At 39.5% G+C, this 13939-nt stretch overlaps 1 protein-coding gene across 1 annotated transcript in view; it reads left to right on the top strand.

Moving 5' to 3' along the window:
• Nucleotides 1–437: 437 nt before the first annotated feature.
• Nucleotides 438–13939, top strand: part of DTNBP1 (dystrobrevin binding protein 1) — a 73693-nt gene continuing 60191 nt past the window's right edge. The window contains exons 1-5 of the mRNA XM_075745115.1: nt 438–631; nt 4183–4233; nt 6829–6879; nt 7695–7755; nt 11775–11907. Coding sequence (XP_075601230.1) covers nt 576–631; nt 4183–4233; nt 6829–6879; nt 7695–7755; nt 11775–11907 — 352 coding nt within the window. The 5' untranslated portion in view covers nt 438–575. The remainder of the gene's footprint in view (nt 632–4182; nt 4234–6828; nt 6880–7694; nt 7756–11774; nt 11908–13939) is intronic.

The following is a 13939-nucleotide window of genomic DNA, read 5'->3' on the forward strand; positions in this document are numbered from 1 at the left end:
GTAATAGATCCCTTTGTCCAAGAACTCAGGAATCCCAGGGAGACCCAGTGGCCTTGCTTTCCATGCTTTTTTGTTGCAAAGCACGATTCCCCGAGTTCACTCCTACGCTACTATCACCGATGTCAAAACCATCAAGGTGAGGGTCCCAACCTGCCAAGGAGCTTACTGTGGTACTTAAAAAGCCTCTAGCTGCAGCTTCAGGGATCTAAATGCTTCTCAAAAACCTATGCTTGAAACGGTCCAGACTTCAGACGCGCTTCTAAGCGGCTTCACTCAGACACCGGGAAGGCAAGACAAAGGAAGAAGACCCTCCCGAGGAGCCCCATCGCACCCGTGACTCCGCCACACCCCTCCGTCCCCACACCCCGCCACCCGCGCCTGACGCCCTCGCCGGAAGCGAGAGGGCGGGCCTTCCGCTGAGCGCGAGGGCGGTGGTGAACCGTGGCAGGCTCACGCCGTGCCTGGCCCCGCCCGCGGGCTGAGGGAGAGGCGGGAGCTGAGCTCCGCTACGCCCCTCGCCCCGTCCCGCCTCTCCGGCCCGGCGCTGGCCTCCGCAGCCGGAGAAGGCCGGGACGATGCTGGAGACACTGCGGGAACGGTTGCTGAGCGTCCAGCAGGACCTTACTGCCGGGTAGGTAGCACCCCCGGCCCGGCGGGGGTGAGGGGAGTGAGAGAAGGACCCGCGGCCGGGAGGGGAGGGGGAAGCAGGTGACCCGGGGGCGGGGGGAGAGGGGGAAGGGAGGAGGAGGAGGGTGAGGAAGAGGAGGAGGAGACTGTGGAGGCGGGGCCCCCACCCGGGGCCTTTCCCTCTCACCGTCGGTGCCTGGTGGAGTTGTTCTCTCTCGGTGCCAGGACGGGCTGGGACCGCAGCTCCTGGGTCTCATCCACCCCTCACAGCTCTTCCCGCCTCGGTTGAGCGGCTCATGGCGGGTTAGCGAGCCCTGGCAGCTGCGTGAAAGCCTGCAGCTGCAGGCGGGAGTTGAGGAGGGTGTTTGGGAGGCAGCTGCGGTCAGGGGAATGAGAGAGAGGCAGCTGTTTTGAGGCAGCAAGGAAGATGTGAACGGGGTAAAGCATCGTGCTTCCATTTTTATGAAGTAACTGACCTTCAGTGTTTTATATATTAATGCAATTGCTTAAAGAGCATCGCTATATTCTGTTTGGCATGTGAAAAGCTTTTCTTTCTTTGGAGTAGGAGTTACTGTCACTTGGGGAGAAGCTGTGCAGGATAAGCAGAAGGAGCAGCCCCTTGCTTACTTTAAGAAGTAGAAAGATGCTCTTCTTACAATGCCTCACAAGGTTGTGGGGCTTTTTTAGATAAGCCCTATACCAATGCTATTTTTAGTATAACCAGGTGGTCCAAATGAGCATTACTGGAAGTCAGCGGATGGTTGGACCACAAGGTCATGCCTGTGCTGCAAAACTGTTGGTTTGTAATGAGCCACAGGAGAGTATCATGTTGTAATCAATTACTTTTAAAAACTGAGTGATCTTAGGCAATGTTGAGGCTGCCTTATAATACTTCTATGGTAAATATTTATATATAGTGATGGATGTCTGTGTACTCCAGAAACTTAAAATAAATAGTTTATAATGACTTATTTGCACCAGCATATGATGGTCCAGAGAAATTGATAGAACAAGCTACCAATCAACCAGATAAATTGCTTATATGTTATCTGTCTCATCTTAACAAACAGCAATTGATTATGAAAATGCCTTAAGAATACAGACTAAGGCATGACTTTGTTGTTGTCTGTTTTGCTGTTATTTTTAGAACTTCTTATGTGGTTTGATGCCTCAGTACAATGTAAGGATCTTTTGAAAAAGGTGTTTTTTGCATGATGAAAGAGGACAACAGAAACGCCATAGCATGCTGGATCTGATGGTCATTTAGTTCTGTGTCTCCATGTTTTGCTGCAGTGGAGTCAATATGCTTCCATGTAGACTCTAATTTACCTTCTTCGTTGTATTGCAATGTTTTGTTCTGTTTTGAGAACAGTCTCTGATTTCATCATGTCCGTCTTTGTGTTTTAGCAGCTCCATTAATCTACCCTTCTTGAAGTGTCTCTTCTTTAAGTTGTTTTTTTTTATCCAGAGAGTATTCTTTGTTGCCATTGGGAACCTGTATCTCAGAGCCATAGTAACAGAGGCTGTGGAGAGCATTGGGTTTTTCCTTGTGGTTTCCCCATGGATTCAGGCCAGAAGGTGACTTGTTCCATTTTGCCCCCTTTCCCTTCCTAGACAATGCAACCACAATGACATAGTGTTCTGGGTTACCCCATTCCCTGCACTAGAAAAGTGGCAATAGAAGTAATTTTATGCTATTAAGACTTTATCTCAAGATGGTCAAAACCCAGAGAAAGTATTTCTGATGTCAGGAATGCTGGATCAGTTGTGGCCAGCTTGTTAACTACACATGAATGCTTGCAAAATGGAACAGTTGGATTTCTTGAAATACTGGGAGGGAGAAGCTTTTCCAGAGCTTCTAAGAAAAGGATATGACTTCCAAAGGAATAAGAGAACGTTTATGTACTACTGAAAAAGATTCAGTTTGGGACTGTGTGAGCTAAAGAAAGAGTGGTTTCATGTTATTAGACACTTCTGTGCACAAAGAAATGAATTCCCCTTTCATCTGCTCAGCTGTGTCTGCTGTCTACTTATGTGCATGTTGTGAGGTATCTAGAGTTTGACCCATTTACCTGCAACCAATCTTTTGCAGGAGGAGAAAAGAAGGGGAAAAAACCCAACCCAGAACATTGAGCTGTGTTTGTGCTCAGGCAGTAATTTGCGTGCTTCTGCCAGCTTGATATGTGGCGCTCGCTACCTCCACTTTCTACAGAGAACACTGCTGCAAGGAAGCTGATACTGTGTAGTCTAGTGATAAATCCTTTAACCTTTACTTCTGACTGCCTTGCAGATATTCTAATAAGAGAACTGGTAATTGTGACCCACCATTTCCTTCAGTCCCTGTGTGCAGAGGAGAGATGCTGTTGCAGGCTGGGGTGAATACTGGGGAACGTGACAGAGGGCCAGTTGCAGAGCTTTTCACAGCAGCGTTCTTTCTTGGTGTGCTGTGGTTGTTGCTACTTTGGCTTGACTATTACGAACAGGGAGTGGAGACCTGCCTTAGCATGTCTTTTTCTCGAATTGTTAACCACTTATTTTGCTGTAGAGCTTTGAGGTTTCTTTTTGGAGTTCCTGGAAACTGGTGGTGGTCAAGACTGAGAGAGTGTTTGGGCTTGTCCTAGAAGCAGCCTGAATGTCTTTATATTAGAGGTGTTTCTCAGTCACTGGGTCACTTAGGATTACCTATCTCTGTGTCATGTCTGGAGGATATCTTTGGAGCTCATGGCTCATTTCCATCTTGCTCATGTCTGTGTATCCTTTATTTCTTCCTGACCCTTGCTGTCCTGGACAGCTGGGACTCCGAAGGGCACAGAAGCTGAGAACGTCCCTCATCTTGGTGGTCAGAGAATAGCAAGGGGTTTTGGTTCTCACTCTGCTGTGCCAACTTGACTAACATATACAGGGTGACTGAAAAACAATAGAGTGGAAAATAGTTGTGTGGTCTGTGTGAGGGTCATTTGTTGTTGTTTGGGATTTTTTTTGTGTTTTAGTAACAAGACACCTGTCAGTTTGAAATTGGCCATGGGTGAAACAAACCTCAGATATGTTCCATAGCAGCACACTGTGGTGATGCTGCTGCACATTCTAATAGTTGGCAGAAGAAAAGTTGTGCTTGTGCGAGTTGTGTTTTGGCAGACTTACAGCAAGCGAGTACAAACATCTCTGTGACTGTCATGCTTTTCCTTGGCATGTATGCCTTCTTGTAAAGGTTTTTCTTCAGGATTGGATTGGTTATTTCTATGCAGATCTTTAATAGCTGTCTGCTAAGGAAACAGTATCGAGAGCAGAATGACTTGGATATATAGCTCCCATCAAACTCTTTCTACCCAATTGCTTGATGCATCGTAGAAATATCTCCTAATTTAGAAGGAGCGTAGGTGGAAATAATTGCATATGACAGTCTCCACAAAAACTAACTGAAATTTGATTTATTTGTGAAATTAATTGAAACAAAATTAACTATAATAGACTGGAGTTAACACATTATGTGTTCAGACAAGTTGTTCTCTTTTTTGGTGTTGGAAATGTCTGATGGTTTTGTGTTTTGATTTATAGGTTGAAGACTTTGGGCGACAAATCAAGAGAAGCAAAAAAAAGCAGGCAGAGGTACTTCTGAACATCTTAATGTATAGCATTGATCTAGGCTGGGTTGTTTAAGAAAATTTGAAAGTGGCTCATGTATATGACCCAGTTACAAAAACATTTGCGTATAATTTTACAGAGTATTCTTTTGATAACAGAAAAGCTTAAACCTAATATTGAGGAAATATTTCGCTTAATAGAACCTTGATTGATAGGCCTAAATAATTAGTGATGGCTATCAATCAATTTATAAATGACTAATTAAATTATGTGAATATTCAACTTTATTGTAGTACTTTATACAAGATTCATGTTGCAGTACACTGAAATGTAGTAGTTTACGATCTCTGTGAATCTCATATACTAAAATTGTAATTCCATTGTTATTGTGGAAAATATATATCTAATGGAGTACTTCAATTATCTGTCTTCATCTCTGTTGCAAGAAGACATAAGAATTGTGGTGGGTTTTTTTATCCTCTGCGTTTTAGTGTATTCTTTCAACCTGTGTAAACTATAGGGAAAGGGTACTTAATGTCTGTAAATGATGTCTGTGAATGATGCTTAGTGCTTCTTCAAATAAGCTCAGATGTGCTTTACTGTAAAGCATGTGCTTACTAAAACACAGTGTATAGCCATGAATTAGTTTTAAAACAAGCCCTGAACAAAAAATAAGGCATCTGAAATAAACTGTATTCAGTTCTGAAGCTTGATGGTTTGGATGTAAAGGTATTTTAACATAAGACTGGTTGTATTGACAAGACCTGGAACCTAAACTAAGAATGAGTGAAAGTTTGAATAAAACTATTTTAGGCAACTGCCTTCTTTGTATGTTTCCAGTCCATAATATTTTGGTTCATCTGGTGTACTGTAAAAATCCATTGCTTTTTGAGAAAAGCACTGAGAGAACCCATTGGATCATCACAAATAGGGGAATGCCAGGGGACTTCTGCTTTGCTGATAAAGTTCTGGGACAAATATAGCTTAGTTTGATTGTAAGGATGGCTGAGAGCTTGTGGGTCAGGATCAGAGGAGAGGCTAGTAAGGGTGGGTCGCAATGGGAGTTTGTTACTGACCATCGGGTCAGGGAGTCAATGATGACCAGTAGTGGATGAAGATCAATTTGGGGAGCTCAGTGCATGAAAGGCCATAGGACCATATAGGCCAAGAGGTACTTAATGAAATTGAAGAGGTACAAATCCAAAGTCTTTCCCTGGGAAGAAAGTATACCCTGCAACAATACAGACTGGGGCTGACTGACTAGCCGGGAAGCAGCTTTGCTGAAAAGACCTTGGGGGTCTTGGCAGACAGCAAGCTGAATGTGAGCTAGCAGTGTGCCTGGCAGCAAGAAAAGCCAACAGCTTCCTGGGCTGTATGAACAGGACTACAGGCAATGGGGTTGAGGGAGGTGATTATTCCCCTCATTCCTTAGACCACATCTAGCTACTGTTTTGGGCCCCCGATGTAAGACAGACAGTGATAACCTGGAGCAAGTTTAGTGGAAGGCCACCGAGATGGTTGGGGTTGGAACTCTCTGTGTATGTGGAAAGGCTGAGACTGGGGCTTGTTCAGCCTGCAAAATAGATGGGGAGACCTAACAGCTGCCCATCATTACCTGTGAGGAGGTGGAGCCCGGGTCTTGACACTGGTATGTGGTGGGAACATGAGAGGTGATAGGTGTAAGTTGAAACAAGAGATGTTCAGACAGGACAAGGCTATAAGGAAAAGCTTTTTCCCCGGGACAATCAAGCAGTGGAACAGGTTGGTTACAGAGCCTGTGAAGTTTCTGTTCTCCAAGGTTTTCAAGTTGCAACTGGACAAAGCCCTGAGCAAGCTAGTCTGATCCCATAGTTGGTCCTGCTTTGAACAGGAAGTTGCATCAGAGACTGTCTGAGGTCCCTTCCCACCTCACTGATTCTATCGCTTTTCCCTTGATTTAAGGGAAAAAAATTTGGGTTTTTTCCATTCAAATTATTTGGATGACAGTGCAAAACTGTCTATTGCGATAATCTCCCAAGATGAATCTTTAATGATGTAAAGATCTTCACATAATACATCCTTGAAAGTGCAGCATTGTTAATTTTCTTTAACTTAAAAGTTGCCTTTATATTTCAAGCTGTTGTTAATGAAAATGTATGTATCCAATAGGAGTTCATTAGAGCATTAAACTGGCAAAGATTCTTTAGCTTAGTACTTCTTTGTAATGTAGAATACATTATGTGCAGTATCTTTATTGAGGGACATAAAGAACTTGTGTAGTAGTCTTATTTTCAGAATGTTTCTGTTCACTGTGTTAAATTAAAACAATGACATCCTGTGTGTTGGTTAACTGTACTAAGAAATTGTCTCTCAAAAGCTGTTTTTAATGGACATAGTCAAAAAGAATGGGCTGCCATAAAATAACAAGGGGAAAAAACCCAACCCTAACTTTGGAATATTCTTGTAAGATACACTGCGTAATGCATTTTAAACCAGAATTGACGAAATGTTTGTGAAAGTGAACAGTAGGGAGTATTTCTGTGCTCAGCATATCTGTCAAATGCAGATGTACGTGCACATATTTGTATAACAGTCTTCTATTCATTAACAACAGTTGTATATTTACAATTTGTTTTATAGAACTGTTCAGTGTTTGCCAGAGTTTTCTGCTGGACTGGAATTACTGAGCAGGTATGACCTTCCATTTCTTTGTTAGTGTCTGCTTCCTATAATTTCAGAAATAACTTTATTAGGTTAAGAAAATGAGAAGAAAATGAAGGTGTTACTAATAGGTTTTTTTGGATGTTCTACAGTGAGTAGAGTGGGAGTGGTTACCAAATGATAAGTATGTTTTAAAGCTTGCTCAGTCCTTAATTCCTGTCGTGTTAATGAAACAGAAGTTCTGGAGGAAAAGCGACATTTAAAAGATGACTTTAGTTCAGGGTCTAATGTACAGGCATGATGGACACCAGCACTGAGGCCCAGCCTGTGGTTTTAATTTGATGTTTTATAACTTCTACATATTTGATATGGTTTCATTCTGTTATAACAGAGACAGTATGCCTGTCCTTGCCATGAAAAGAAAGTGTATTCCATGTGTATTTAATCACGGTTTTTCTGAGTAACAGAAGCTCTCTGCATTATAAATTTCCTTTTTATTTTTATCTTTTAAAACAACAAAAAAAATCTATTTTTGGGGAAGGTTGGAGTGGTGGTAATTTTTTGCATTTTCTTAATGATATTGGGTTCCGAGTAGGGCTTATGACTTTTGTGCGTAGTCTTCTAAACATTGCTGGGTCTTAATGTAATCTAGCGCTTTTTCATTGAAAGAAATTTTTTCTTACTGTGTATTTCTTTCTTGTATTTACTGTTCTACGAAGACAACTGTACAGCTTTTTAAACTATTATTTCTGGTAGTCCCTGTAAATATAAGCACACTGACATCCATGAAGTCTTCTTCCTTTGTAAGGGAAATACAGTTAAAATGGTCATTTATCTTTCTTCAGATATGAAGATGCTTGGGCTGCCCTTCACAAAGGAGCCAAAGATTGTGCAAAAGCTGGAGAGGTAAGAAAAAATAGCAATGCAACTCTTAAAAGTATTTTAAAATGTATAAATAATTTTAAACTAAAATTTTTAGGACCAATGTACTGGGTTGACCCTGACCACTAGGTAAGCACCCACACAGTCTTGTTCATTGCCCCACCAGTGGAACAGAGGAGAGAACAGGAAGAACAAAAATGAGAAAACTCATGGTTCAAGATAAAGACAGCGTAATAATTGAAAGACAGAAGAAAAATAAGTGATGCAAAAGCCATTACTCATAACCTTCCACAAGCAGACCAATGCCCAGCCAGTCTCAGAGCAACGGCTACTTTGGAAGACCAAACCCCTAGATTTTATTGCTGAGCATGGTGCTATGTTGTATGAAATATCCTTTTGGCCAATGGTCAGCTGTTCTGGCTATGTCCCCTCCCAACTTCTTGCCTGCCCCCAGCCTGCTCACTGCAGGAAGAGCAGGGGTGAGTGGGGAAGAGAGAAAGCCTTGACACTGTGCAAGCACTGTTCAGCAATATCCAAAACATTGATGCGTTATTGACACTGTTTTGATCAGAAATCCAAGACACAGCACCATATTGGCTGCTATGAAGAAAGGTAACTCCATCCCAGCTGGACCCAGAACAACCAGTATTATGGAAAAGTAATGCTCTGTATTACTGCTTGGGAAAAATGCCAAGTTGCATTGGTTTTTACTGCGGTTTTAATATGGTATTTGACAGACAGCTGATGGAATGGATCAGAATGCCCAGTTCTTGTTTCTCACAGCTTTTCAAGATTTGATAGAACTCAGCCTACAATTAATGTTCTTAAAGTATTAAATATATATATTGCAAAAATATAATTTCTCTGTGACCATGTTTCTCACAACGTATCATCTAACAAGAATTATCTGAAGTTCATTCTCCTGTTTACTTTCTGATATTTCAATTACTATAACAAACATTGAGTGTGATAATTTCCTAGTGCTTTTAAAGTACTTTTCGAATGATACATCAACACCAAGAATTTCTTCTGTCCTGTGTTCAGATAGTTGCAATCACTACTTGCAGTTAAGCAAAGAATATTATTTATATCAGCTTACTGTTTTTCTGTGGGATGTTAGATTAGAAAAGGATATTGAGAAATACGACTTTGTCAGAGGATGCCAAGAAGGTGGTGGTAAAAATAAGACATATCCAGAAGTTCATGGTGGTTGGGTTTTACACTCTTCTGCCATTATTTGAAAGATTTTAAGTTAATTGGGAATATTATTTTGAGACTGCTTAAGATATCTTAACATTGCAAATAAATGGCAATGTATACAACAAATAGTAATGTAAACAATAATGTAATACAAACATTAAATAATGTGATGCAAAGTAAACAGTTGCAAAAATGATGTTGCATGTTACTGCTGTAACTCTTTAAAAGCACTAGGGGGCCTGGGAAAGTATTGAATATATTTGGGGTTGAGACTTGTTGGTGTTTAGTATCAGGGTAGGGCTGTTACACTGTTACTGTTTGCCACCCTCTCCTAGTGAACAGAAAATGACAAGATTTGATTGACTGAAAAGATTGAGGAAGTGTCTGTGCTTTCTCCTTAATTTTGTTCAGTTTTCCAGCCCTGGAAGTAAAGTGACAAGTTGTGTGGTTTATTTCTGGAATGAAGGGAAAGAAAACTTCCAGTAAGTGCTACCAATGCATTGCTCTGCTCTCCTGGAGGTCCGCACCAGACTTTCCATTTCAAACCCTGTTTAAGGAGCAGACAGTGTAAGCTGGGTGGCCGTGGTGCAGAGCAGGACCAAGCTATGGGGTTCTCTGTCCTGGCTTGAAACCTTCACTTTGGCTGGCTGCATCCTCCTTGACTCTTCCGGTTTCCCTGAGTCTTCTTTGTATCTTGTTCCAGTGGATAAAAGCCACACTGCTTAATATATTTTGAAGAAGTGTATTTAGGGTAAGAAAGATACTATCTTATGTCCTTCTTTCTCTTGCCTAATAGTATGACCCACCTTTTCCACCCATTCTGGTGAAAACCTTCCTTTGTTAGAGATGAAGTTCTCTCTACCAGCTTTATGTGCTTTACTGTTCATGATGATTTTTTTTTTAGAAGACCTCTTAAATGACTTCCAATTTTTTAATGCTTACAATAGTTTGCTTTAAAAATTGTAGTTCTGAAAACAATGTGAGGTTTCATATATATAAACCCAATGTAACCTTAGTCTTCACATATTACGGCTGCTTGGGAAAACTAGAATGAAAAACTTCCAAAAAGTCTTTGAAATTTTCCATGAAATACAGATGTTTACTTTTGGGATAATCCAAAATATGTATTGCTTGTGGGGGTTTTTTTGTTTTTTATAAAAGTAGCAAATACAGCGTTCAGTAAAATAAGAATTGTGTAAGCACACACGATTGACTGTACTATATCAGACCTAAAGGTCCACTTGTTCAGTATCCTGTGTCTGGTACTGGCCAGTAGCAGATGGATAAGACAGCATGAGTAGTTTATAAATGCGGAATAGAGAAAGAAATGTGACAATTTTAAGCTTTAGTTACTGCCTACGGTCCTATCATGCTAAATTATAGATGCTAACTACCAATTCCATCTACAATATTGTCCTAAAAATACTAGGTTTAGATGCTTGTAATTTTAGCTGCATTTAATTATCTCTGGGCTGAAATGTTTTTCTGGTGTTTGCCCCCATCTTCTGATGTATTTTTTTTGTTTGTTTTACTGTTTAACTGATATAAATCATGTATTCTCAAAAATAGACTTGGCTTTATTTAAATAAAGGTGTTAGTCATCTTAAATGTTTCATTACTCACTGGGCTTTTGAATAAGGTGTCACACCTTGTCTGGTAAAATAAGATAGCTTTTTGACAGGAATGGACAGTTGGAGGGATTTGTAAATGGGAGAAGTTGACATTTTTCTAAAAGAGTCTCTCTGAAGTGGGTAGAATTGTAAATCTTTGAGAACTTCCTTTGCCCATTGCTCAGACTTTTTCAGTTTCTGCAACTAAATTCTACAAAAACTGAGGAATTCAGAAGGCAGATACAGCCATGGGCTGCAGTTGTGTGCAAGAGGAAGAATGGGTAATGGAACTAAGAGCAGGGAAACTAGAATTGAATCACCTCAAGCATCGTATATAAGGGAAACATTTGTTAAGATCTCTTGATTTTGCTTTTTTCATAGAATCTGACCTATATAAATAAAATTTTTAAACAGTGTATCTTCTTCTCGTTATATTATTGTATAATAAAAGTTAGGAAGAACCAAAGAGCAGCAAAAATTGAACTAATGTAGAAGTGCGTTCATAAAGATTTGCAACTACTGCAGTTAAGTTTATCACAAGAGCAGAAGAGCAGGACTGTTATAAAGGCAACTTTTTAAAAAAATATCATCCTTTTAATTTCATTTTCTGGAGTATTTTGATGTGCAGAATTTCCAGTTTTGTTGTTAAGATGGACAGCTATTTTAGTATTCTCATTTGAATTTGATGTTGCAAAGATAAAGCGTGTCACACACTTGTAATTTCTGATAATGAAAGTAGTTCTGGAACCGGTGTTTCTTCTAAATCAAATATCTTCTCTTTTCTACAGTGATATTAGATGGGAAAATGGTGTCAAGTTAATTTGGTTTTATTGATTAAATTGTTATGACTAGCAACATTAAACTAAGTTATTGATCTAAATCTTACATTGCAGCACTGCAATGTTGTTATCATGTACCAGTGCAGCACTGCTGTCAGAATTCCAGATGCATGTTATTTACAGTTAATAAAATCCATAAAATATTTCCCGCATTGATTAGTGTATTGAAAAATAACTTTTTACCTTGTTTTGATCAATGCATTTTGATATAAATATTTCATACTACCAGGGCTTTCTTGAGCATGTTGTATATTTACTCGAGAACAAGTGGCAGTGCTATAAGGTTGCTATGCTGACCTTGTGCTTGCAGATGCATGAATTCTAAAAATTAGTCAAGATGCTTGTAAATAGGTACATAAATTTACAAGTAAAGTAAAGAACCTGTTTGTTTCAGCTGGTGGATAGTGAAGTTGTGATGCTTTCTGCACACTGGGAGAAGAAAAGGAACAGTCTGATGGAACTACAGGATCAGCTCCAACAAATACCTGGGTTTTTAGCAGATCTGGAATGCCTCACAGCAAGCCTAGGTAAGGTTTTATAGATATTTAAGTCAGTACAGATGATTAGACTGAAGTTCAGCTGTTGTGAACTTTGCAATTATAAAATTTAATTTTGCTTCCCAAACACATCTTTTCTATTATAAAACATTAAGTAGTTCTTAAACTGATTTTGTAAAAGAGCAAACTTAGTAGCTGTTGCTTTCCCAGCAGTTAAAATACTGTATATGTCATTATTTGGGGGGAAAAAAAACCCAAAACAAACTGTATGGCAACTGCATACCTTGATGCAACCAGTTGAAAATTATTACTCTTGAAGTCTTTCATAAAGGTTTGTAAGTAGTGTGAACACTTGTATGTAGTTGCTACTCTTGGATTGAATCTATGTCATTTTATATAATAATTTGTTTTAAGTCATCATTTTGGGGCAGAGGGAGAAATCTACCTGGCTTGGGATACTTTCAAGGCAGAATCTTTTTGTTGAGAGTGATTGTTGGTTCCAAAGCTAGCTTTTGCAGTTTAATTTAGTATACATGGTTAAGCTATTCTGAAGTGACACCCAGCTGGGTGAAACTAGCAAAGCTGCACATTAAGGTTACCAAATACCTCATGTTTGTTACATGGGTTCCAATTTCTAGAACTTTACCGAATGTCAACCTGTCTATTTAATTTAAAAGATGAAAAGGTAAATGCTTTAGTGCATTACTTCTGGAAACCTTCCATACAGAACAGTTGATCCACTGTTCAAAACGAAATTAGGAAAAAATGTTCTGGCCTCTTAGTCTCTGAAAAACTCTAGTGTTACTGAGCGACTGACAAGTAGCAAGCCTTTCTGTCAACAGTAAGCCTCTTGCTGCATCCATGAAAATCTGTTCAACTTGCATCAAATTAAAGTTTTGAAAAACTGCTGTCAGTGCATGAATTTTAGCAGCGAAGTTCCCCGGGGCCTCTGCCTGCACTATTCTTACACCAGCTGGGAAGTATGCAGAAATTCTTCGTGTAATTGCAGCTTTTGTTTTTTGTGCGGTGGGCAGGATTTGTGTGCTGGCATCTGATGTGAAGAAAAGGAGAGTTCTTTTCTGTGTTCAAGGCTAATTTCTCATTCTTCTGTGGTCATTAGATATGCACAAATCAGCTTTTGTTCCTAGGTAGGCTGGTAATAACTTTGCTATTTCTTTCTGCACCAAGGAATATATTTCATTTTTTATTACAACTTTCTTATACCACCTCGTTTAGTAAGGCTTTATCATGTGTGGTAACCATTTAATGTTGGCTTTTTGAAAAGCCCAATTATTTTCTAAGGAAATACCAATTGAAATAATGATTTATTTAAATACTGATTTTAATACCATCATGCACAAAGCGATGCAGTCCACTGGTAGACCAGAGATAAACAATGTAATAAAAACCTAATGGAATTGTCTTTATAGTTCATAACTGCAAATGCTATAAATCCTGATGAATTGGGGTTACCTTCCATTCCTAATGTTAGAGTTTTATGAACCAGAATTAATCTCACCCTGATTGCAGAATTACTTGAAAAAGGCTCAGTGTCTAAAATATTTTTGATACTGCACAAGCAGGATTTAAGGAAGCGTTAGCCAGTCTGCTTTGGGAACTTAATGAATTTTGAAGTCTACTGCTAAGGTGGTGAGATTTGATCCAAATCTTCTAGCCTCACCTCGTGTGTCAGATTTCAAGTAATTTACCTAGAGGTTTTTATTAGTTCCTCCTAACCACTCTGAGTTTTTTGGAATTGTTTTTTTCTGGTAAGTGTTATAGACTCTATTTGAAGAGAAAGGTATAATTTATACCAAATTCAGTATCTATACTTCTGGAAGTGATTTACCAGAAATTTGCTGTGATATTCTGCTCACTGTTTTTAGTTTTTATAACTCTGAACTATCTGCTTTTTATAAATGTAAATTGTATTCACTTTTCCAAGAGATGACTAATACTGTGTGAATTTTAAACACGAGTGAAACATTCAGTAAAAAAATATGTGAATATAGAATTATAAACTATTGTGTCCTGGGTTGCGCATCCAAGATGTAATTTGGCT

This window comes from Balearica regulorum, chromosome 2, assembly GCF_011004875.1.
Source record: "Balearica regulorum gibbericeps isolate bBalReg1 chromosome 2, bBalReg1.pri, whole genome shotgun sequence".
Classification (NCBI taxonomy): Eukaryota; Metazoa; Chordata; class Aves; order Gruiformes; family Gruidae; genus Balearica; species Balearica regulorum.